Source organism: Cryptomeria japonica, chromosome 4, assembly GCF_030272615.1.
Source record: "Cryptomeria japonica chromosome 4, Sugi_1.0, whole genome shotgun sequence".
Taxonomy (NCBI): domain Eukaryota; kingdom Viridiplantae; phylum Streptophyta; class Pinopsida; order Cupressales; family Cupressaceae; genus Cryptomeria; species Cryptomeria japonica.
In genome coordinates, this window is record NC_081408.1 from 40,887,299 (window position 1) to 40,913,104 (window position 25,806).

General features: G+C 34.3%; 1 protein-coding gene across 1 annotated transcript; it reads left to right on the top strand.

The window, feature by feature from the left end:
- Positions 1-1,659: 1,659 nt before the first annotated feature.
- On the top strand, positions 1,660-15,040 carry LOC131047839 (receptor like protein 26-like). Its single transcript, XM_057981624.2, has 2 exons — positions 1,660-4,686; positions 14,753-15,040. Exons 1-2 carry the CDS (start codon positions 1,660-1,662, stop codon positions 15,038-15,040), a joined length of 3,315 nt encoding a protein of 1,104 aa, XP_057837607.2.
- The last annotated feature ends 10,766 nt before the right edge of the window (positions 15,041-25,806 follow it).

Consider the following 25,806-nt stretch of genomic DNA (forward strand, 5'->3'; position numbering starts at 1 on the left):
CTTAGCATCAAAGTTTGAGTTTTTCTTGAAGTTTTGAATATCAGCCCAACCACCCTTGCCAATAGGCATTCTATTTGAACCCATGACAAATGTAGGGAGAGACTAACTCTTAGATATGCTAGCAAAGACCCTAGGTCCATTCTACCAATGCCTTCGATTTTCGAAGGGGAAGCTCTATAGTTGGGTGTCCTTTGCCAACCATGGTCGCCCCTGCGAGTTGCGGATCCCATTTTGCAAGATAAATTCAATATTAACAAATACAAATTTATTCTAAAATTGAGTATAAATATATTTAATATTAAATAAATTAAATTTTGAAAATTAAAATTGTAATTCAAATAAAATGTTAAAAATAAAATAAATTATATGAAAATTGTTAAAGCTAAAATTTATATTAAAAGTTACACCTAACAGTAAACCTAAAAAGTTAAAAGTAAAATCAAATCTATCAAAAGAAGATATCAATTCATAATTTATTTATTTATTTAATTCAATTTATATATATGAATAATAATAATTAATATTATTATTTAAAAAGTAATTATATTTATTAAAAACTTACTATTGATTATATATTTATATATTTTAAAAATTTGAATAATAATATTATTAAATTTTTTATATAATATATCTTAAGATCATTTATTTATATATTATAGTATAATAATTATTAAAATAAATTATAATTAAGATTTAAAAAATCTAAACATATAATTTATTAGAATAAAGTTATAAATACATAATTAATGGTTAATATATTATATTTATTAATCAAATAATGTAAATCTGAAAATAATAATAATAATAATAAGTAAAAAATTAAAAAAATTATTCTAAAATTAAACAATTAAATTTTTACAAAATAATATTTAAAGTCTCAAGCTTTTTAAAAACTTTTAAAAATCAAATCAAAATGAATTTACATTAAATAAATAATAAACTATTCACAATCCCCTCCCAAAAAAAAATTAAGTGAAAAATATTCATCTAGATGTTAAGTGGATCATTAATTATCATTAAAGATGGATTCTTCTACTATTCATAAAACATAGATCAATAGATTTGACTCCAAAACAACATACAACATAATTGAATCTCCATAACAATATCATAATTTGATTTATATTGAAAAATATAGAGTTATTAAAAAATAAAAACTTCTTTCTCTATGAGAACTTTACGCAGAAAAAAATTAAATAAATTTCATACAGCTTCAAATTGTGCTTTGCGGGGGACTTTACGCGGAAGAAAATTAAATAAATTTCATACAAATTTCATGCAGCAAACACCTCAACTTAACTCAACTTAACTGTTTCCTTTTTTCATCTATCAACTCAAGAGTCAATATCAAGTAATGCGGTGTATGATAATAATGACAATGTCAATTTTTTCATTATTTTTCTCGATGGGCCTACATTGTGTGTTGTTCACGCTACAAAATTTTCCCCGACTTGTCCCTAGTGCAAATTCATTGAAACCGAATTTGGAGTTTTCAGAATCTTCCTTTTATAGTCTAGTCAACAAATCGAATGCCGGTTTAGGTGAAGATGTTCCACTAGAGTAATCCATACTGGAGTGGGGGTCAAGCCATTCTCTATATATTCAACTAGAGGCGCTCAAAGCCTCAGAAAAAGAGCAACTAGAGGCAGTCTAATGAAAATGTGTTGGTTAGCTGTAGCCTTTGTTCTGCTCTTCCACGGCAATGGCGGTTGGTGTTGTCCCCGCCCTGAAAGAGATTACCTTTTGCGTTTCAAGGATTCTGTTGTTGATCCCTCCAATCAATTGCTCAACTCATGGCATGGTTTCAACTGTTGTGAGTGGAATGGAATCCAATGCCATCCTCACACACATCATGTCATTCGACTCGATCTCCACAGTTCCGATGATGCTCGATATGGTGATAGTCCTAATCTCGAAATGCCTCTAAATAATTTAGCTGGGGATGTTCTTTCCCCATTGTTCAATCTGGAACAGTTGGAACACCTGGATCTCAGCTGGAATAATTTCTCTGGAGTTCCCATCCCTCCTGGATTGGCCAGACTCAAGAGTTTGCGCTACTTGCACTTATCAGAGGCTGGATTTAGTGGAGATATTCCCAGGGAGCTGGGGAACATGTCTACTTTGTACTACTTGGATCTCTCTTACAATGATCTGAGAATGGTGGACGTGCGGGCGTGGACGGGAAATATGAGAGATTTACGGGAGCTCATCCTGGACAATGTGAACATGTCAAGAGTGGACAGCAATGAGTTGGACAACGCTCTCTCCACCATGTACGCTCTCACCCGTCTTCAAATGTACGAGTGTGATCTTTCTGGAGAATCTCCCCCTTCCCTTGCCAACCTCACCAATCTCACCCACCTCGAACTTGGTAGGAACGGTTTTACTGGTAGCATCCCTTCTGCCCTGCTGAGCCTTCCAAGACTGCAACTACTGGACTTGTCCTATAACTACCATCTGGGAGGGAAGCTGTCAAGCATTCTACCCCAACACTCTGCTTCCCTTCACACCCTTGATCTTTCAAGCACAGCAGTGGGAGGAACCATTCCGGACTCTGTTGCCAACATTTCCTCGTTAACTGTCTTGCATCTCTCAGGCTGCCGTGTTGAAAGTATACCGATTACTATGGCAAATCTCACAGCGCTTAGAGAATTGGATCTCGGTTATAACATGTTAAGAGGCCACATCCCGCCGTTTGGGGATAGACCTCAGTTGGGAAGACCTTATCCTTTGGCCTATATTGATCTATCCCATAACCAGTTGGATGGTCCCATTCCCCTAATGCTGTTGGCTGCATTTACGAATCTCCAATATGTCGATTTGAGTTACAATCAATTGAGTGACAGTATTCCGTCCCCCGCCAGTACGCTTCACTACCTTGCATGGCTTCATCTGAGTTGCAATGCATTGACGGGTAAAATCCCTTCATTGGCTAAACTCCCGTCCCTTGTCCAACTTGGCCTGAGTGATAACCATTTGAGTGACAAAATACCCCTTTCCATTGGCCTACTCTCATCTCTCGAATTGCTTGATCTAAGCAACAACAATTCAGAAGGTGCCATCCCTCTCGACATTTCCAATCTTCCTAAACTGAACAGCCTGTACCTGTACTCCAACCGGTTAAGTGGGACTTTTTCAGAGTCTCACCTTGATAATCTCAGCGAACTTGTCTATTTAGACATTTCCGATAATCTTTTAACTGCCAGGTTCAGTCCAACATGGATTCCAAGATTCTCTTTGACAGTGCTGAGATTAAGTTCATGTAACGTGGAAGGCGGTCTTCCAACATTCCTAATAACTCAATATCGGGTTCACAAAGTGGATTTGTCCAACTGCAGCCTTACAGGAAATATTCCCCAGTGGATATGGGGTGTCAATTCTCTTCTGAATCTCAATCTTTCTCATAATCACTTTACAGGATTTCTGCCTCATTCGGTGATGGGAAGTCGATTGGGGAGTCTGGATTTGCATAGCAATAATTTACAAGGGCAGCTTCCGCTCCTTTCTGATGTCCTGTTGTATCTGGACGTGTCAGAGAATCAACTCAGTGGATCCATTCCAACAGAATATTCTGGTCTTGCATATCTGTTTCTCTCTCGAAATTATCTCAACGGCACCATTCCACCGTCTATATGCCAAATAAAGATTGTGGATCTCTCAAATAACAAGCTTACAGGTAAGATTCCTGCATGTTTGAAAAATAGCTCTTATATTGAGATTTTGAATTTAGAGAACAATTGTTTGGAGGGCAAGTTGCGACGGGGGCTTGGAGACATGCTTTCTCTTCAAACATTAAAATTGGGTGGAAATGGACTGAAGTCGTATATCCCATCCTCTCTTGCAAACAGTAAGGAGTTGGAGATACTAGATTTGAGCAATAACAGAATGAAAGGGAACATTCCAACTTGGATAGGGCAGCTTTCAAAGCTTAAGATTTTGATCTTGAGATCAAATAGATTTGAAGGCATAATACCTTTAGAAGTCACAACACTGCCACTTCTTCAAATCTTGGATCTTTCATCCAACAAATTTTCAGGAATCATTCCCGCCACCATTTCATCTTTACAGGCCATGAAAAACCAAACAGTAACAGCTGAAATATTTGAAGCTAGTACAGTTTTTGGCGACATTTTCTATGTGGATCGAGTGACAGTCATTAACAAAGCACAAGAATTGGAGTATGTAAGGTCATTGGCACTGGTAAAATGTATTGATCTATCAAACAACAATTTAGCAGGTGGAATTCCTCCAGACATGGGATTGCTCGATGGTTTGGTTATTCTTAATATTTCAAGAAACCATATTACGGGTGAAATCCCGAAGAGTTTGGGGAAAATGCTACAATTGGAGTCTCTTGATTTGTCACACAACCAACTGTCTGGAAATATCCCTTTGGAGCTGCAATCACTCACATTCTTGGGTTACCTGGGCTTGTCCTGCAATCATCTTTCTGGTAGGATACCACAAGGGGGACAATTCTACACATTTGAGGCATCATCCTTTTCAAACAATTCAGGCCTGTGCGGCCTCCAACTCAATACAACCTGTTGCGGCCTTCACCAAAGTAAACCTTGTCCGCCAAATATAGATGTTGATAAGATGGATGAAGAAGAAGAAGAAGAAGAAGAGAAGGATACATGGTGGGCAGTTGGTCTGGGAATGAGCTTTGCAGTTGGGTTTTCAATTGTAATTGGAGTGTTGTGTCTTACCACAACTTGGAGTAGAAAATGCTTCCAAGTGATGGACGACATTATCATTTATCTTTTCGAAAGATTTAGAAAATAATTGCCTTCTATAATTATATATCAAGAAGTTGTCTACAACTGTGGTACAACTGTGGTAGAAGTTTGTAAGCTAATTTGTAAGCTTTAGTTGTTTTCTTAGCATATGATGTTGACCTACCTAATAAGATTGAAGTCAATCTATTTTTAGTTCGCAAGCATATGGTTTATGCATATTTTTATTAAGTAAAATTTAAGTTTTGTTCATGTATCATCATGCCTGCCTTATAAATTGAGAGTGGGATATTTATTTTGATCTTGAATGTGACAGGTCAATCAATTATTTATATCTACATTTTGTTTTAGTGTGTTATTTCCCTATTCCTATTGAGTGGCATGGAAGATGTGTCTTATAGCTCTAATAAAAAGTTCGATTGACAAAGCAATATGCAATGATTCTTGAGAGTTAGAAATTTAAGCAATTTCAGGTACAAAGTTTGTCTAGATTTTTTAGTTGTAAATCAAATAAAATAGCACGTTGACCATTCATGATTTGTTATTGCAGGTGGTATAGTCAAGAATTTGTATGGCTAACAAGGAATGTAAAATCATTGGGAAATATGAAGTGCCCTCTCAGCATTAAAAATTTTATCATGTCATTACAAGGTAGAAATTATAAACAAATTTTAGCTTTCATCTAAATGTTAATGATGCATCAATTTTATGAAAAAATAAAAAAAATTGACATCTTGTTAGTCTAAGTGAATTTTAAAATAACATTTATGTAATATATTTTTTAATTTTAATTTAAATTAACTTGAAGAATCAAAATCAATAATGTTTATTGATTATTTTATTTTATTTTGACAGATTTATATTAAGGAAAAAAAAAGTCATAACTATTTTATCATTAACAATAAAAATTTATTTATTTATTATTATTTTAGATTAAAAATATAAATTAATTTTTGTCAAAAAAATGTGCAGTATTAAATTATTTATAAATTAAAATTTATATAATATTAATAATGGTAGCTAGAATTTATTTTATGGTGGTTATTTTATTCTTTATAAGATCAAGAATAACTACTAAATGAATAAAATATTTTATAAAATAGAGAAAAAAGTAATAAAGATGAAGATTTTTTCTTTTATAATCATGTTATTTTGTTTTTTTATAATTTATATTAATATAAATATTATGAAATATAAATTAGTAAATTTAACTTAGAATAATGTAGTTAAATGTATCCATACTCTTTGTTTTGATATTAATTTTTTTTAACAAAATTGACAGCTCCATAGGAGAGTCATTACAGATACATATAACAATTGACACTTTGATTGAAGAAGATCATACATTAGAAAATTGGCCATCTTAGTGAGGCTATAGCAGTCATATTTTCCTAACTATAAACTGTACTAAATGCATACGATATAATACTTTTCCATTTTATGATATTTATTCCTACTTTTTGGATGAGACCAGTAGTGAGGCTGTTTGAGTAGTCATGCTGAACTTAGAGAAAATATTCCTCCCAATTTCAAAATCGCTCTTCCATTGAGATGGTGAACTTAGAGAAAAATTATTTGGAGGGCAAGTTTCCACCGTAGTTTGAAGACATGCTTTCTCTTCAAACATTAAAATTGGGTGGAAATGGGCTAAATTCGTATTTCCAATCCTTTCTCGCAAACTGTAAACAGTTAATGATAACAACATGAGAGGGATTTTTTTAAGCTACCCTGTCTCCTCCGAGCCAACTGATTAACAAAATAAAATAGCAGAGAGAAAACAATAACAACAATAAACAAATTGACTTACAGATACTACTACTCTTTTTTTCACAGCAGGGTTAAGAACAGAGTAGTAGTATGCTCTGTTTTTATGCAGACTTTGTTTTCTTTATTGCAAAGGAAAATCATTTATATACTACACAAAATACAAAGGCAAAAAATTTATAGACTACACAAAATATCGTAGCCTTTCCCAGGCATTGCAAGGCTATTAGCCTTTCCCAGTAATTATCTCCTTGGAGCTGCAATCACCCACATTCTTGGGCAATCTGGACTTGTCCCACATTAATCTTCCAGGGGGCAATTATGGTGGCCTTCAACTCAATACAACCTTTTACAGCCTTCACCTAAGTAAACCTTGCCCCCCAAGTATTCTATTGTAATTGTGTCTTACAACAACTTAGAGTAGAAAATACTTTTTAGTGATGGACAACATTATCATTTTAAAATGGACAACATTATCATTTTAAAAGATTCAGAAAATATTTGTCATTTATGACTATGCTAAAAATTAAAAATTATCTATAATTGTGATACAAATTTGTTGTGTAATTTGTTAGCTTTTAGAGACATTGTTTTCTTAACATATAATACTAATAATATTGAGATCAATCTATTTTTAGTTGTGTAAGCATATGGTTTTATGCATATTTTTATTAAGCATGTCTGCCACATAAATTTAGAGCAGGTTATACATTTTGATCCTCAATGTGATGAATCAACTGTGATGAAGATCTAAAATTTTTCCTTCCAATTCGATTATGTTTGTGTATTTTAAGGGCCTCTTGATGAAGTTTTTATTTAATATATTATTTGGTATCATCAAGCTATAATTGGCATTGAAGGCTGTGTGAATGCTGTAGAGGAGTGATCAAAATATTTCCTTCCCTTGAAGTCCATTTCCACGCCACACTACCCAATACACGTTTGACAACTATTGTGCAAAGGAGCCAGTACCCACTGCTGCAAGTCAAAGTCCTTTGAACAACATTAGGGATCAAAAGAAAATAAATAGTTTCCTTCACTACGGGTAAATCTGCTTTAGAGTCTTCTTGTTTTATTCCTATAAATATTTAAAAGATATACTTTATTTGCATTTATAAGAGGATTCTTACATTTAATTGTTGGAAGAAAGTAATTTTTCCCATATTTAATGTACACATACTGTTGAAACTGAATTGTAGTTCAATGTATTCATTGAATCTATTTTTTAAAATTTTGTCAAGACTTCCTGTCACATCTTCAAGATTTATGTCCATGTTTTTAGTTTGTTAAGTTGTAGTGTATCATTTGTGTTTGTTGTTTTGTAGTCTGATCTTCACACGACTAGCTCTTAGCCTCACATGACATTTGTCACATGATTACAACTTCAATCCATATCCCCATCTTCTTCAAATCCTAGCCCTCCATTAACAAATATGTATTGGCTTTCCATTTTTCCCCTTGAAAAATTTAAAAATTCAAGGGCTCACATCCCATTTGATACTCTTATGCTATCATCATGCTATTCATTTAGTTAACAATCTTAATTATATTCTTATGTTTCCATTTTCTTGATCTATCATCCTAGTCTTAACATCATGCTATTGGTCTACTAAACAACCACATTCAATCCATCAACACATCAGAAAGAACACATCAAGTGGAGCCATTGGATACACTTCACTTACGTTTAATCAAAAGAAAAAAGATAAAACAAGGTAAAAGAGTCAAATTATGCACTCAAATTTTCATGTTTTCATTTTTTTCTCTTGTCTTCACAATGTATTTATTATAGTTGCCTTTTACATTTGTCATAGGACAAACATATAATAGGAATAACTTTAATGCATACATATTGTCACCCCATTAATTGTATGCATAAGAATAGTAGTTTTATACATAAGCATACTATTTGTCCACATAACAACAATACATTTTGTAGATAAATATTTAATATTTTTTGTTTTTTTTGGTAATGACAGGGGTATCCCCGCTACCCTGTGGGGAGGATTCACAGCCCGCAAGCAGTCCCCCCCTCTTAACCTAGGAGGGAGTCAAACTTGAGACCAATGGGGAGTAAACCCATGGCCCAAGCAAACCCACCTATCCATGCAGGTGTAGATAAACATTTAATTATGTTGAGAGGTGTAACCTTGTCAATAAGGATGAACTAAAATAGTATGAATGTGTTGTAGTGTCATAAATTGTACACCCTTGCTAGGGTGGTACAATTTCACACTTAGGTTAGCACCTGCCTTAGTGTGTTTGCATCTTGCATTATTATTTCCCTTTAAGCATTTAATTAATTAATTTAATTAAATATAAAGTCATATTTTATCACTCCTCACATTATAAAACTGGGCCCTTTACCCTAAGTGTCCCCCTTTTTATTTTATTCTTCCAATAAATCATTTAATCATAAACCCTAATTATGTCCTATTTTGACCGTTAAGACCGGATTTCGCATATCAAAACACCTCAAATCAGCTGTAACTTTGGGATTCACTCTAATATCATCATATCTAACGACCTTGAAAATTTGGTAAAAAGCTGGTCACACTATGGCGGGAGTGCACATGGTCCTCGACTTTTCTCCCGAAATTTCGAGAGCACAATTCTATGATATTATAATGGTTAATCCCAAAAGATTTGTAGGAAATTCAATTCCTAGGTCGGCCTAAAGATAGAATTAAGTTCAAAAATAAGATCTAGGGTTTCATACATAAGAGCTCGCTTTTTTCATTTGAAGGTGAAAGGAAATACAAGAGCAAGGAAAGGAAAATAAAATCCAAGAAAGTTTATGATGAAGTAATTGTTACCAAGAGAAAAGCAAAAACCTTGGAGCATCACCCAAATGTGAAGAAGGAGGCACAAGAACTTTTGAAAGGGGAAAAGCAAAGAAAAACCCCTTGTGATATTATGAATGAGGCAATGCCTAAAATGAGAGAGAGAGAGAGAGCAAGAAGCTCTTTTACAATATTGTCATTAAGAAGAAGTGAGAGAGGAGACATCTCTTAAATAGAGATGAGGAGAGGAGTTACAAAGTAACTCCCAAATCTATGAATGCCACCATTCATAAAATGTGTGTGCCATGTGTCCACATCCTCTTATGGAGGAAATCTAATATTCCTTAATAAAGGAAAATAAAAGAAATGACTTGTCCTCACACATGTACTAGAGGACAAATTACATGTAGGAATTCCAAAGGAATATCCTAAATACAAATAAACCTAAACTAAGTAAAGATTAAATATTCTAACACCCCCCCTTAAGCTTTACTTGGGGAGCCTACATCAAACCCTTCAATGGGTTGTAATCCAAGATTTTTACAATGAAATTGGAACTTTTCTTTACAAAGTGGCTTGGTCAAAATATCTGCAACTTGGTCTTCCCCCTTGCAATAGAGGAGTGAAACTTGCTTGTCTTCAATTTGTTCTCTAATAAAGTGGTGTTGGAGAGCAATGTGTTTTGTCCTTGCATGGAAAACTGGATTTTTAGCCAAGGCAATGGCACTTTGTTTGTCACAATACAATGGAGTTGGTTCGTGTTGAGGTAGACCCAAATCTTCAAGTAGTCTTCTAAGCCACAAGACTTCTTTGGAAGCATTAGTGCATCCTTTGTACTCAGCTTCAGTGGATCCAAGAGAGGTAGATTGTTGCTTTTTACTATTCCAAGAAATTGCTCCTGAACCAACAAAAAAACAATAACCACAAGTAGATTTCCCATCATTGGGATCTCCACCTAGATCGGAATCAGTAAAACCTTTTAAAGTAAAATCAGAATTTGTATCATAAAACAAACCTACATTAATAGTTCCTTTAATATATCTTAGAATTCTTTTAGCAACTTTAAAGTGTGTTTGTTGAGGTTTAGACATGAATCTTGAAACCAAACCAACACTATAAGCAATATCTGGCCTAGTAAGAGTTAAATAATTTAAACTTCCAACTAATTGTCTATACAAAGTAGGATCAACAAGAGGAGTTTGCATATCAAGCATTAACTTAGTGCCTAATTCAATAGGAATTGAAACATGATGAGCATCATTCATTTTAAACTTATCTATGAGATCTTGAGCATATTTACTTTGAGATAGGAAAATTCCTTTAGAGGTTTGCCAAATTTGCATTCCTAAGAAATAATGTAAAAGACCTAAATCAGTCATTTGAAATTTTTGATTAAGTTGAAACTTAATATTAGAAATCAAAGTATTGGAACTTGAAGTAAGAATCAAACCATCTACATACAAGATAATAATTATAATATCATCTTCACTATGTTTAATATACAAGTTAGGATCATTTTTACTTCTAATAAAGCCTTGAGAAAGAAAGAATTCATTAATCTTGGAATACCACTCCCTAGGAGATTGCTTTAATCCATAAATTGATTTCTTTAATTTACAAACTAAGTGTGCATTACCTTCTTTAATAAAACCAGGAGGTTGAGACATATAAATTTCCTCATGTAAATCACCATTAAGAAAAGCACTTTTAACATCCATTTGGTGAATAGGCCAATTCATTCGAGAAGCTAAAGCAAGCACAAGTTTAATTGTAGGCATTTTAGCAACAGGAGCAAAAGTTTCTATATAATCTAAGCCTTCAATTTGAGAAAAACCTCTAGCAACTAATCTAGCTTTAAATTTACTAACTTGATTATTAGCATTCAATTTAGTTTTATAAAGCCACTTGCAAGAAACAAGATTTTTACCATGAGGCAAGGGAACTAAATCCCAAGTTTGGTTAGAAGTTAAAGTATCATATTCTTCCTTCATTGCTTTTTGCCAATGCGGTTGATTTTTAGCTTGATCAAATGTTTTAGGATCATTAGAATTCATAATAGTAGTCATTAAAGCATAATTACAATAATTAACTCTCCTAGCTTGAAGTTTATCCATTCTAGCTAAGTATTCATCACTATCTTGAATTAAAGATTTAAACCATTTAGGTCTTCTTTTAGAAGTAATGGATTCATCACTAGAAGAAGAGTCATGAGGAGTAGAGTTATTATTATCATCATCACTATCACTAGAAGGAATAGAAAGAGATGCATTAGGAGTAGGGTTAAGAGAAGGAGGTTGGTCCTCCACAAGCACAACTTTGGTTTGACCAAGTTCATCATCCTCCACTTTAGAACAATCATGAATTCCTTTTTCTGCAATACAAACATCTCTTGCAACTTTTACCTTGTTAGTAATAGGATTGTAAACTCTATAACCTTTAGTATTTTCATCATAACCAACAAAAATAAAAGGAGAAGATTTAGCATCTAATTTTTTTCTTTTCTCCTTAGGTTTGTGAACATAAGCTATGGAACCAAAAATTCTTAAATTCTGCAAATTAGGCTTTCTACCAGACCAAGCTTCTTCAGGAGTTTTATCCTTTAAGGCTTTGGTAGGTGTTCTATTAATTAAATATGTTGCACAAGCCATAGCTTCAGCCCAAAACTTGTAATCCATATTTTTAGCATGCAATAAACATCTAGCCATTTCAACAATTGTCCTATGCTTCCGTTCTGCCACACCATTTTGTTGTGGTGTATAAGGAATGGTAAGCTCATGTTTAATTCCAAAAGATTTCAAATAAGCATTAAATGCATTATTGACATATTCTCTTCTATTGTCAGTACGAAGAATCTTAATTTTAGAACCAGATTGCCTTTCTACAAACATATGAAATTCAATAAACACATCAAGCACTTGTTCCTTACTATGAAGGAAATATATCCATGTTCTCCTTGAAAAATCATCAACAAAGGTAAGTGCATACCTTAAACCTTGGATGGAGGGATTCTCCATGGGACCCAAGAGATCACTATGAACTAGATGCAATTTAGTGTATGCCCTCCAAGATTGACCATGAGGAAAGGGTTCCCTATGCATCTTACCACTCATGCAACCATTGCAAACAATTTGAGAAGGAACAATACTAGGCAATCCATCAACCATATTTGCTTTTTGCATTAATGAAATATAATCAGAATTGAGATGGCCAAGTCTTTCATGCCATATATTAAAATCAACAGTAGTAAGCAAATAATACTTTGGAGGAGCAAATTCATAGAACTTGAATAAGTTATCACTATCCATTTTAGCAGTAGCAATAAAATGATTAGTGTTTGGATCAATGATATAACATATGCCCCTATAAAAGTTAATCTTATAATCTTGACAAAGTTTAGTAACTGAAATCAAATTTGATTTTAATTCAGGAACATAAAGAACATCATGTAATTTCCCATTAGGAACATTCACATCACCAATAGCTTCAACTTTACAACTATGATTATTAGCTAATTGAACAAGAATATTAGAAGTATCAGGATGCAAAGATTCAAAACATTCTTTATGAGAAGTAACATGTTGAGATGCACCAGAATCAATAATCCACTCAAGTGGTTGAGAAACATTATAAGTACATGTAAATGCATGACGAGATGAATTACTATTATTATTACCTTTCTTATAATGAGGTTTATGTTGATTATTTTGATTATTTTGATTCATGGGCTTTTTACCATTTTGTTTCTTAAAACAATTATTAGTAATATGTCCATCTTTCCCACAATATGTGCAATGGGGTCTTGTTTGAGAATTATTCCTTTGATTATTGTACGTATTATTATGATTATTATTATGAGAATTGTTATGATAGGATTTAGAATGAGATTGATAATTAGAAGATTTGTGATTATTATTATGATTATTATTATGATTATGATTATGTTTATTATTATTGGATCTAAAATTATTATTATGATTTTGATTTTTAGACATAAAAGCATGTTCACTATTCTTAAGAGTACCAAATTGAATTAATTTAGCTTCCTCTTGACGCAATAAATTACGAAAAATATCATATGTTAATTGAGTAGCTAAGCTAGGAATAGCAAGTTGAGCATGAATATTCGTAATAAATTGTTGAAATTGGCGAGGAAGACATTTTCTAAGAATAAGATGAATTAAACGCAAATCAGCTAGAGTAACTCCTAAACCAGTTAATTGACTATTAACAGAATCAAACTTTAATAAGAATTCATCCATAGTTTTAAAATCCGTATACCTTAGATCTTCAAGTTGATCTTGAAGTTGAATTTTTCGGGATTCATTTGAGCTATCATAAGTTGTTTTTAAAATTTCCCAAGCTTCATGCGCTTTTGTACAATTTCCAATTAAAACATACAAATCAGGAACCATTGAAATACCAATTAAACCAAGTGCTTCCTCATTTTGAGCCTTCCATCTATCTAGGTAGGCTTGAGGAGCAGATGTAGCAGGTTCAAAGGTTTTATCAGTCGCAACATCCAAAAGGTGTTTGAAACGAAAAATAAACGAGATATGTGTTTTCCAAGAATGATAATTGGAACTATTTAATTTAATTTCCGAAATTAATGTAGACATGATAGCAAAATAATAGTTTGTAAAAAAAAAATCACCCCTTTGATTAAAAAATAAAAATAAAAATTAACCTCCTTGATTTAAAAATAAACCAGATTTGAGTAATAACTATAACAAAATTTATGTAAAAAAAATGTTATATTCAAATCTTAAATAACAAATTTAAATTTTTAAAACAAACTTGTATTTTAAAAAATCTTTAATAATAATAAAATAAAATAATTTATATTAACAAAACTTTATATATTTAAAACTTTTTTTTTTTTTTTAAAGAAACTTTATAAACTTTGTTTAAGTCTGAATATAAACTTAACTTTACTATGCATGAATACTTTAAACCTTTTTTTTATATATATATGTAAAAAACTTATAACTCTTTTAAATTTTAGAATACACGTGAAAGATAAAGAAAGGTTTTAAACTGAAATTTTTATGAATGAATTTAAAACGTAAGAGAATTAATAATAGAAGCCTAAGAATGGACTGTAACGGTGCTGCAAAATTTGAGGTAGGTGAAAGATTACAGAAATGTTATTTTGCAGAGAATCTACAGTGCAGAGAATCTACAGTTGCAACTCTGGTGGTCCTATCTCTGGCAATGAATATTATGGATGCAGATAAATAAAATGGTTAAATGTTGTGTCTCACATTTGAGCAATTTCATACTTCAAAGCACAGTATATTGTGTTTTAGAAAGGTTTTTCGATTAAAAATGATATCCTTGTTTCTTGATTTCCTGTGTAACTTTAAATATTGACACAGCTATAGGACCTATGAAACAGAACAAGTTGAATGAATACAAAACACAGGTATTCGACTCTAAGTGGACAACAGCGACTTTATCGGATGTCACCAGCCTCAGCCAAATCTGAATGTGCGGGTGAAGGGCGAAGTGCAGGGTGCGTTTATCTTTCTACACTTTAGAGAGAAGATAATGGCGGCGCTGGTAGTTTTAGGGCTTGCTGTTGTGTTAGGCGTTTTCAGTAGGGGTCATGTTGTTTATGGTTCGGGCTGGACTAATGCCCACGCTACCTTTTATGGAGGCAACGACGCAACTGGAACTATGGGTGGGGCTTGTGGGTATGGAATTCTTTACAGCCAAGGATATGGCACTAAAATAGCAGCACTGAGTACTGAGCACTGAGTGCCGAAGTAGCAGAAATTTTTAAACAGCAAATCTCAAATGCCAAAAGCGAGGGCTATGAAATCACTTATTGGTATGCAATGCCAATTTACAACAATTATTCCAAGTTTACACAAATGCCAAAGCTATTTGAAGGCGACAAAGGGGAGTGTTGCTGCACGGGGATATCTATCCATAAAGGTTAGTGATCTGAGATAGCACCCGAGAGTTGAAGGTTCGACACCTTGTTCAGCTAGAGACACACAAGATAGCAAGATCAATATAAATAGTGAAACACCTGTAGCGGAAATAAGAGTCTGTGAGGCAGACATATGAGTATGACCTGAATTTGATGGGTGACGTTAGAACGTGAACTAGGGACAGAAATTTAACCCAAACTTAACCCACACAAGAATGCAAGTCAAGCTTACCCAGAATTGCAGACAGGACTTATAGACGCACTCAAGAGCTACTGAAAACGAAATGGTTTCTAGATACACAAAAAATGTAAGATTTATTATGTAAAGTAAACCAGGCTGAAATAAGCACAAACAATGATTGAAATAGATCAATAGATATTAAAAAAAGAGTTAGTATTCTGTGAATGAGGTTAGAAAATGAGAAAATTTGATAACAAAATCCTGCAAGGAAGCTTAAATTTCTTGTTTTTAATCAAAAAAGCTTGCAAGTAAACAAAATGTGAGAACCTACAATATGAATCAGAGAAGCAACTTTATGATGAAACTATTTTGGCGGCAAGCCTTCCAAAACAAATGAATATGAAATCTAAAGTATGTAGGAAAAGAAGTTAGCACCAGAGTTTTGGCGGCAAGCCTTCCAAAACTTTAAAAATAATTAAATTTAAACTAGAAAGAAGGAACTTTGGTGGCAAGCCTTCCAAAGCCCTTTTTTTTTTAATAAAAACTTACTAGAATAGGAGATTAAACCTGCAGGCAAACTTGTTAACAAGTTTGAAAAAAAAGGTTAAAATCTGAAACCAAAACCTGCACATTAGAAAATATTAGAAAAAGAACTTCTTCTCCTCTCAAGAATGCCTCCAACAAGGTGAACTCCACAGAATGGTAACCTTCATCAATGTCAACTTAAAACAAGGATTAGAAACCTACTCTGATACCATGAAAGGAAATACAAGAGCAAGGAAAGGAAAATAAAATCCAAGAAAGTTTATGATGAAGTAATTGTTACCAAGAGAAAAGCAAAAACCTTGGAGCATCACCCAAATGTGAAGAAGGAGGCACAAGAACTTTTGAAAGGGGAAAAGCAAAGAAAAACCCCTTGTGATATTATGAATGAGGCAATGCCTAAAATGAGAGAGAGAGAGAGAGAGAGAGAGAGCAAGAAGCTCTTTTACAATATTGTCATTAAGAAGAAGTGAGAGAGGAGACATCTCTTAAATAGAGATGAGGAGAGGAGTTACAAAGTAACTCCCAAATCTATGAATGCCACCATTCATAAAATGTGTGTGCCATGTGTCCACATCCTCTTATGGAGGAAATCTAATATTCCTTAATATAAGAAAATAAAAGAAATGACTTGTCCTCACACATGTACTAGAGGACAAATTACATGTAGGAATTCCAAAGGAATATCCTAGATACAAATAAACCTAAGCTAAGTAAAGATTAAATATTCTAACAGAAGGGAATGAAGATCTATCTAATCTAAGGGAGTTTTCAGCAAAGCAAGCATAAGGAGCCTTCTATGTATTGAAAGAGAAGCCTATGTGAAATATTTAACAACATTCAACAACATTCCATCAAGTATTCATCATCAATTAGGAGCTTTGAAGACATTCAAGAGTAATAGGAGATCTTGTGGCAATATCTCTCCCTTGGGGATTAGTATGATTTCATGTTATTTTCATGTCTTTGTATGAGCTTCTTTACATCAATTTACATATTTACATTCATTCTTTAGATCATTTAGCATATTTGGTTTGAAGCATTGTTATTTACATTCACATTCAGGGTTTACTCTCATGCGTAGGGTATCTCTAGTTTCTTTCATTTTAGGATTTTGCATACACACAAAGTTCTAGCACACACATTTTCAGTACATTATCAACTATTTATGGAGGTGGAAATCACCAACACAGGGGTTTGACTAAGGCAAAAACCCCATATAGCCACCCAAACCTTCCTTTTTCAGTTGCAGGTGTAGAAACAGGTACTCGAAGGCACTTTCAGCTCAACAAAAGGCATAGGAATCACCCAGAATCATCAGATCAACCCTAATCTAACTGGGACATGGGTATGGAGCACTAGTCCTACCCAGGACAATGATGTGGCACCATGGTCCTACCCAGGACAGTGGCGTGGCACCATGGTCCCTTTGCCTTGCAGTGAAATTTGATAGGTTGCAACTCCAGGTCATTAGATTTGCAGTCTTTCAGTTGCAACCTCCTGTCTACAAAAATAGGACAGTGGCGTGGCACCCTGGTCCAGGTTAGTTTTGTGTAATTTTCAGCATCAGGTACACATCCATAATGCTCCCCCTTTCATGCTTTCAGTATCTCAGTTCCAGATCTGCAAGTTTGTGCAATTTCGAGTTCATTTATGCTTCATTTTTTTATCTCCTAGTCTAGTTGATCATTCAAACCCTAGTTCTTCTCATCATTTCCAACAAGAGGAATAGAAACCCTAAGAGGTAATCCTTGGCTCTCTCTTTCTCACAAGAAGTAGTCAAATTGATCTATCTCCCTAGGCTCTTTCATATTCCCAATGTGTTAGCAAAAGTCGGATTAGGTCCTAGTCACCTAATCTCGCTTTTCCCACCCCCACATTTTGGTGAACCCAACGTGAATCCAACCTTCTTTAATTCTGATTTATGTTCTCATATCTGAGTGTTTTTGCTATTTCAAATTCAAATTTACATTTACAAGTTTCAATTCCTTGCAAATTTAAAAATTTAGAGGTTAATTTTGTTAAAACCCTAATTTTTCAATTCAAAGTTGAACTTGTGGATAGCTTAATTTAAATTATTGACTTCATTTCTAATTTTGGAACACATTTCACTCATAAATTTCCTTTTCCAAATCAACATTTAGAGTTCTTTCATTGGTTAAAATTGAACATTTCCTTTTATTTTGCATATGTTATCATTTGAAAGAGGAAATGTTTTGTCATGATGCATGAACATTTCATAGATGTGATAATGGGTTAGCTTCCCTTGCTTCAATTTTCTATCTATTAGAGAACCCCCTCCTATCTATGATAACATTTTAGTTCCTAAAAGAGTTGTTACCAACCCCTTCAAAACTCTCCCATGCTTTAAGGATGAAGATTTGAAGAGTGATCTTGACAATTCTCCTAAAATGTGCCCTTCCCATCTAGCTATCTTAGAGGAAGAGGATGATATCATAAACACTTTTCTTAATGTTACTTTACCATCTTTACATGATGCTTCTCTTAGTGAAAAGGTATTGATGGATATTGACTTATCTTCTCCTAAATTTGGTCTTACCAATGGGGGCATGTTAGTACAACAAGAGGTTATGAGAACTTCTTCCAAAGATATCCTTCCTAAGCATGAATATTTGGAGAAAGATGTTCATCTCCTTCCTAAAGAATACTCCCTCATGAGGTTCATTTTGTGCAAGAAGATGGTATTGTCCCTATTTTTCCTAGTGGTGCCTTTTCCCCCATTGATTCCAACAAAATTCCCACTAGAGATGATGCATCAATGAGAAATGCTTGCCCTTCTCCTAAAGTTTGTCTTACCCCTAAAGATGCCTTAGAGAAAGAAGATGAAACCATGACCAATTTCCTTAATGATCTCTCCCCTAAAGATACCATTGAACACATTTTGAGGCAAGAAAATGATGTAAACACATGTATCAATGCTCTCCTTCCTAAGGATGAAGAATTAATGAACAATGTTATCCCTTCTCCCAAATTTGGGAATAGCAATATGGACATATTTGTACAAGATGTTTCTAATACTTTTTCTAATGACCTCACTATTTGGGGTGAACCAATAGAATAAGGTGTTTATTATTCTCTCCTCCATGAGAGAACCCTAGCCAAAGGGGATATAAAATCATGATTAATAACTCCCTTGATAGCATCTCACCTTCCATGAATCTCAATCATTCTCCCTCTAAAAATAAAGCATCTCCCTCTCCCCAACTTGGTTCTACTCATAAGGATACCCTAGTTCAAGATAATATTGTTGACATCTCTTTCAAAGACCTCCCTTTCAAAGGTGAGACTGTAAAGAGCAATTTTGATCCTTCTCCTAGAGAGTTTATTCCCCATGTATATCCTTTGGTGATAGAGGATGATATGGCCTTTCCTAAAACGTTAATGCCTATCCCTAGTCTCTCTCCTAAAATTGATCTTATCCATGATAACATTTTAGTGCAAGAAGAGACTATCAACAATTATTCCAACAATCTTGTTCATTCTTCTTCTAATGACACCTTTGATATTCCTAAACCATCCTCAATGAATTTGATACATGTGAATGAAACACCTAATAAACCCCTCTTCACAGTTCAAGGTGCTTGTCCTTCCCAAAATTACCCACATAAGCCTATCTTAGTGGTTCAAGGTGGTTATGCTAATGATTCTTTTTGCATTCCTAAGAAACCTATTATTACTGTGCAAGGAGGTTATCCTACTAAGAGCCCTTATGAGTATGCTAAGAAACTGATTGGAGAGAGTTATCATACGATTGCTTATACCTACAACACAAAAAACAATAGGAAACCTAGTCCTCCTCCAGTTATCCCAACTTTATTTCCTCCTTCTCAACCTACCCTTCCAGAGGCACCTCATATATCAAATCTTAGCAAGGAGTATGATCTCATTGAACAACTTAAGGCCACTCCTGCAAAGATTTCTGTTGGGGATTTGGTTCAAACTTCACCTTCATATCATGGGAGGTTACAAGATGCTTTGAAAAACTTAGATGTCCCACGTACAGTGACACTTAATAACATGTCCTCTTTTATTGATCCTAGAAACAAATCCAAAGCTCAAATTGTATTCACACAAGATGAGTACCTTCTCCTGAAATCCAAAATCAATATGATCCTCTTATGATCATGGTTATTATCCATGATAGTGCTATAAGATGAACCCTTGCGGATAATGGGTCTAGCATTAATGTTTTTTGTGTGGACTTATTGGATAAGATTAAAGTGGATCATGCTCTCATCGAACCTTCTTCTCTTACTATTCGAGGTTTTGATAATGTGGCTAAACAATGTCTAGGTGTCATTACCTTTCCCGTTAAGGTAGGTCCTGTTGTGTTACCAACACCTATCCATGTTATGCTTGGTAATTTTACATATAGCCTTCTATTAGGGAGACCTTGGATTCATAGCATGCAAGTTATCCCCTCAACTTTGCATAAGCGAGTCAAATTCATTTATAACAATACGACATACACCTTATTAGCTGATACAAAATTTCAAGAACAATTAAAATCTAGATATTCTTGTTCAACTACTTCCCATTCTTCTCCTAATCCCCCTACTTCTTCAAATACATCCATTCCCTTCAATGATGTTGTTCCTTCTAGTACTTCTGATTCTTCTACTCAATCAGAATCTCCTCCCAAAACTATCTTTTCTCTCTCGAAGTGCTCGCAGATGATGATTGGGGATCTCTAGAATTTAACCCTAGATTTGTAGGAGAGTATAGAGTATCTTGGAAAGGATCTAAGAATGAGAAGGAGAAATCTAAGGAGGAACCTAAAGAGCAACCTACTTTGTCTACACAACTAAGTAACAACTTTGTGGCTGCTTCTAATTCAAATAATTCTTCAAATCCTTCCTCTAATTCATATAGCATTGAGACCTATGGAACATCACCATCTCTTTCTAATTTGGCATCCCTTTATGGTCCTAGTTTTAAAATTTTAGCTAAGAGTGGCTATGATGGCAATGGTTGTGGTGCAAATGAACAAGGAATTAAAGTTCCTTTAGAACATAATACACATGAAACTTCATTTGGACTTGGATATAATCCTTCTAAGCCCACCAAAGCATCTAAAGACAATATATCAATGTAAATTCTATATTTGGTAATGATGATGACCTCACCTCGATTAAATCATCTTCTACTTCTTTCAACACTCATCCCCCTCATAAGGAAATCTTGGTGATGAACAAATCTCTTTATGAATCTCCTCAAGAGATTTCTAATTTCACTTATGAGATTTTATCTTCTACTCATTCTAAAATCCCTTCTTCTAGGAATAAGGCTCTACTTAATTATACTTATCCCTCTCCTAAGATTTCTTGTGTGCAAGAGAAGTATGACTTAGTGGCCCACTCTTCTCCTATAAAATTTTCTCTTTCTAAAGACTTTTTCACATTCATCATCTTATACATGTTATTAATCTCACTTATAGTAGATAATTTAACATGTCATATTCAAATACTTCATTCAATCTATCATGTCTTTAAATAACATTAATGGCTATTATGTTGCTCGTCATTATGTGACATTGGTAGCTCACTTACTGGGGGCTCATTGTCATTCATGATGGTACAATTTCACGTGCAATCATACTTTTGAAAGCAACATAATAGCCTATTTCTATCCCATATCTTCTTCCTATATATAGCGGGCCAGAGTAATTTCAAACATCTCTCCTTATTAAGATTAAAATTTACCCTTTGTGAAGTAGTGTCTTATATAAGGATTTCTTATTGATTGTAGAGTTCATACTTGAATTCCTTCTCTCATATTGGAACAAGCATCCCTAATGGGGATATTAAGTACATATCCATAATTGGGACCTCCTCCTTGGTGTTGGAAGTCTTTGATCATTCATCGAATATTTTTTTTCATTGAGTAGTATCTTTTATAGTACACCCTTCTATTTTGTGCACATGCATATCCCTGATGAGGATCTCTTTCCTTGTTTTAGAAGAGTGTTGTTATAAATAATCTCTTTGATGTCATCTCAATCCTCTACTCTTTTCAAATCTCTTGCATTCATTCGTTCTAGAAGATGTTATATTTGTCTAAGATAAATCCTCTTGAAGGTAGATGTCTTTTGGACAAAGATCTCATCTCCTCCAAGGATCTCCTTTACACTTATATAGCAAGATATCTCTTTTCAACTATCTTATCCTTTCTTGAAGAGTATTCCCTCTATTGCTTGGATTTATGATATTGTTGCATAATGGATATCTTCTTGGTGTCGAAGGTAGATATCCTTGTTCTACTTACACACACATGCATGAGGTTTAGTGGACCTGATGGTGTTCTCACTCTCCTCCCTTACACGGATCACCCAAATAGACTCTAGGGGCTAGTTTTCCATGTCCTTCTCTCCATGGATCACCTAGTTTTAGGGGCGAGATGTCCATGGTTCATTTTCTCTTCTCATGGATCACCAAAATGTGTATTCATGCTTTCTATCTCTTCTTCCTTTTCTTTGCATTTGTTTCCATTTAAATCTTTCATCTTGTGTTAGAGAGCTCTCAAATCCTCACACTCTTTTTTGTGTTGGAATTGAGGCTTAGTTCTCTTTCTTACCAAATGATTCTCCGTTAATTTTTGATCTTGTATCAAATCTTCTTGTGAGAATTTGTCATCAATATTCTTTCACAATTTGTTGTGGCAAACATGATACCCTGTTTCAACTCACTAAATTAGCAAGCCAAAACTTGGGGGCCATATAGATACCCCCAGATTTTTATCGCCTTCCTTATTAAGCATTTAGGTGATTTTGTGATTTTATATTGCATGTGTTTTTGTAGGGTGCGGATCCTAACTGTGTATTGCAGATGTCCCTAGGGGCTTCTTCGGACAACTTATGGATATATCCTTTTTCATGAATGTTTACTTTTTCGTACTTTAGCTTGCATATGCATGTAGTGTCATATGATTGCTAAAGTGAGGGCTAAATGTAGTGTCATAAATTGTACACCCTTCCTAGGGTGGTACAATTTCACACTTGGGTTAGCACTCACCTTAGTGTGTCTGCATCTTGCATTACTATTTCCCTTTCAGCATTTAATTAATTAATTTAATTAAATATAAAGTCGTATTTCATCACCCCTCACATTACAAAATTGGGCCCTTTACCCTAAGTGTGCCCCTTTTTATTTTATTCCTCCAGTAAATCATTTAATGATAAACCCTAATTATGTCCTATTTCGACCTTTAAGGCCCGATTTCACATATCAAAACACCCCAAAATCAGTTGTAACTTTGGGATTTGCTCTAATATAATCATATCTAATGGCCCTAGAAATTTGTTGAAAAGTTAGTCGGACCGTGGTGGGAGTGCACATGGTCCTCAACTTTTTTCCCAAAATTTTGAGAGCACAATTCTATGATATTATAATGCTTAACCCCAAAATATTGGCGGTAAATTCAATTCCTAGGTCCGCCTAAAAGCGGAATTAAGTCAAAATTAAGATCTAGGGTTTCATACATCAGAGCTCTCTTTCTTCATTTGAAGGGAATGAACATCTATCTAATCTAAAGGAGTTTTTCAGCAAAGCAAGCATAAGGAGCCTTCTATGTAGTGAAAGGGAAGCCTATGTGGAGTCTTCAACAACATTCAACAACATTCAACAATGTTCAACAACATTTCATCAAGCATTCATCATCAATTAGGAGCCTTGAAGACATGGAAGAGTAATAGGAGATCTTGTGGCAATATCTCTGCCTTGGGGATTAGTATGATTTCATGTTATTTTCATGTCTTTGTATGAGATTATTTAAATAAATTTGCACATTTACATTTAGGATTTAGATCATTTAGCATATTTTTTTTGAAGCATTTTTATTTACATTCTCATTCAGGGTTTACTCTCATGCGTAGGGTAAATCTAGTTTCTTTCATTTTAGGATCTTGCATACACACAAGGTTCTAGCACACACATTTTCAGTACATTATCGGCTATTTGTGGAGGTGGAAATAACCAACATAGGGTTTTGACTAAGGAAAAACCCCATATAGCCACCCAAACCTTCCCTTTTTAGTTGCAAGTGCAGAAATAGGCACTTGGAGGCACTTTTAGCTCAACAAAAGGCATAGGAATCACCTCGAATCATCAGATTTGCCCTAATCTGCCTGGCACAAGGGTGTGGAACCCTGGTCATACCCAAGACAGTGGCGTGGTGCCTTGTTCCTAGCGAGGATAGTGGCATGTCACCATGGTCCCTCTGTCTTGCAGTGAAATTTGACAGGTTGCAGCTTCAGGTCATCAGATTTGTAGTCTTTCAGTTGCAGTCTCTTGTCTGTAGAAACAGGACAATGGAATAGCACCCTAGTCCCAATTAATTTTTTTTAATTTTCAGCATCAAGTACACATCAAGAATCCTCCCCATTTCATGCTTTTAGTATCTCAGTTTCAGATCTGCAAGTTTGTGCTATTTCGAGTTCATTTATGCTTCATTGTTTATCTCCTATTCTAGTTGATCATTCAAACCCTAGTTTTTCTTATCATTTGCAACAAGAGGAATAGAAACCCTAAGAAGTAATCCTTGTCTCTCTCTTTTTTGCAAGAAGTAGCCAAAGTGAGATATCTCCCTATGCTCTTTCGTATTCCCAATGTGTTGGCAAAAGTGGGATTAGGTCCTAGTCACCTAATCTCACTTTTCCTTCCCCCACATGTGTTAACAAAAATACTTTATCTTAAATATGGAACTTATATAAATCAATTTATTAATATTTAATAATACATGTATTATTAAATAGCTGGACAATATAAAGCCACCCTCTTGTGAAGATTGTAAAGTAGCTGGAGAATATAAAATCGTCGTCTTGTCAAGATTGTAAAGTAGCTAGGCAATGTAGTCTAAATGTGAAGATTGTTGCAGTCGTTGAAGCAAAAGCTACTTGGAAATGAAATTCAATGCAAAAGAAGGATGCTAGTAAAATTTACATGAAAAGTGATCCCTGAGATGCAACGTATGTGAATAAAATCTAGTCCAAGATTGAAGGTCTGACCTAGAAAGAAGAGAAGATGCTATAATTTTATATGCAAATTGTTGGGCATGCAACACAGTAAAGGCAACTGAACTGAATTTTTTGTTGCGTTATCTACAGATTGCATGCTTGTGTGAAAGCTAATCAAGGAGTGTATTTTTAAACTTAGCATCTTCCTCATAATTTCAGATTTGTTGTAGATATGTTCATGATGTGCTTGTATGGTGTTGGACATTACCTTAAGGTTCTATTCTCATGTTTTAGTAGTTCAAAAGATGTACTTTGTATTAGTAATGATGATGATAATCTAACAAAGTTTGCAGTGTTTTGCATTACTCCACATTTTATGTTCTTTCTTTTGGTTTTTGCATTTATGCTACTCATATAGGTATCTTTGTTATTTTGTTCCGACGGGTGTTGTTGTTCCCTGAAAAATGTGTTCTTGGCTATGCTCTTTCCTGGTCAGGTTGACCCCAGATGCTCTATCTCTTGGTCCAATGATTGCAGTGTTTGGATATCATTTTGTTGCATTCAGGTGTGGTCCACTTTTGATATCTTTCCATTGCGGGAATGCTTAGTGAAGACCTATTTTGAATTATTTTTTATTATCTCCTTGGCCGTCTTAAAAAATTCTATTTTGGAGATCGATATATATATGCAAATTGGTTGTAATGAAATAATATAGAGAGAAGGAAATATACAAGGATTTTGATTGTAAAAGGAAGATCTATCTTAATGCGAAAGGGGTTGATCAGTATGGTTGCATGCTGATGTTTACTGATACCGGTGGTAGTGAGCCTATGGTTTCTTCTGGCATTTCAGCTATGTGGCATTTGTGCCTTTGTGGTGGATTCTTTCTTTCT

Coding starts and splice junctions, on each gene's coding strand:
- LOC131047839 (XM_057981624.2), top strand. CDS start 1,660: ATGTGTTGGTTAGCTGTAGCCTTTGTTCTGCTCTTCCACGGCAATGGC. Junction 4,687..14,752: donor TTGCAGTTGGGTTTTCAATT/GTAATTGGAGTG, acceptor GGATGTCACCAG/CCTCAGCCAAATCTGAATGT.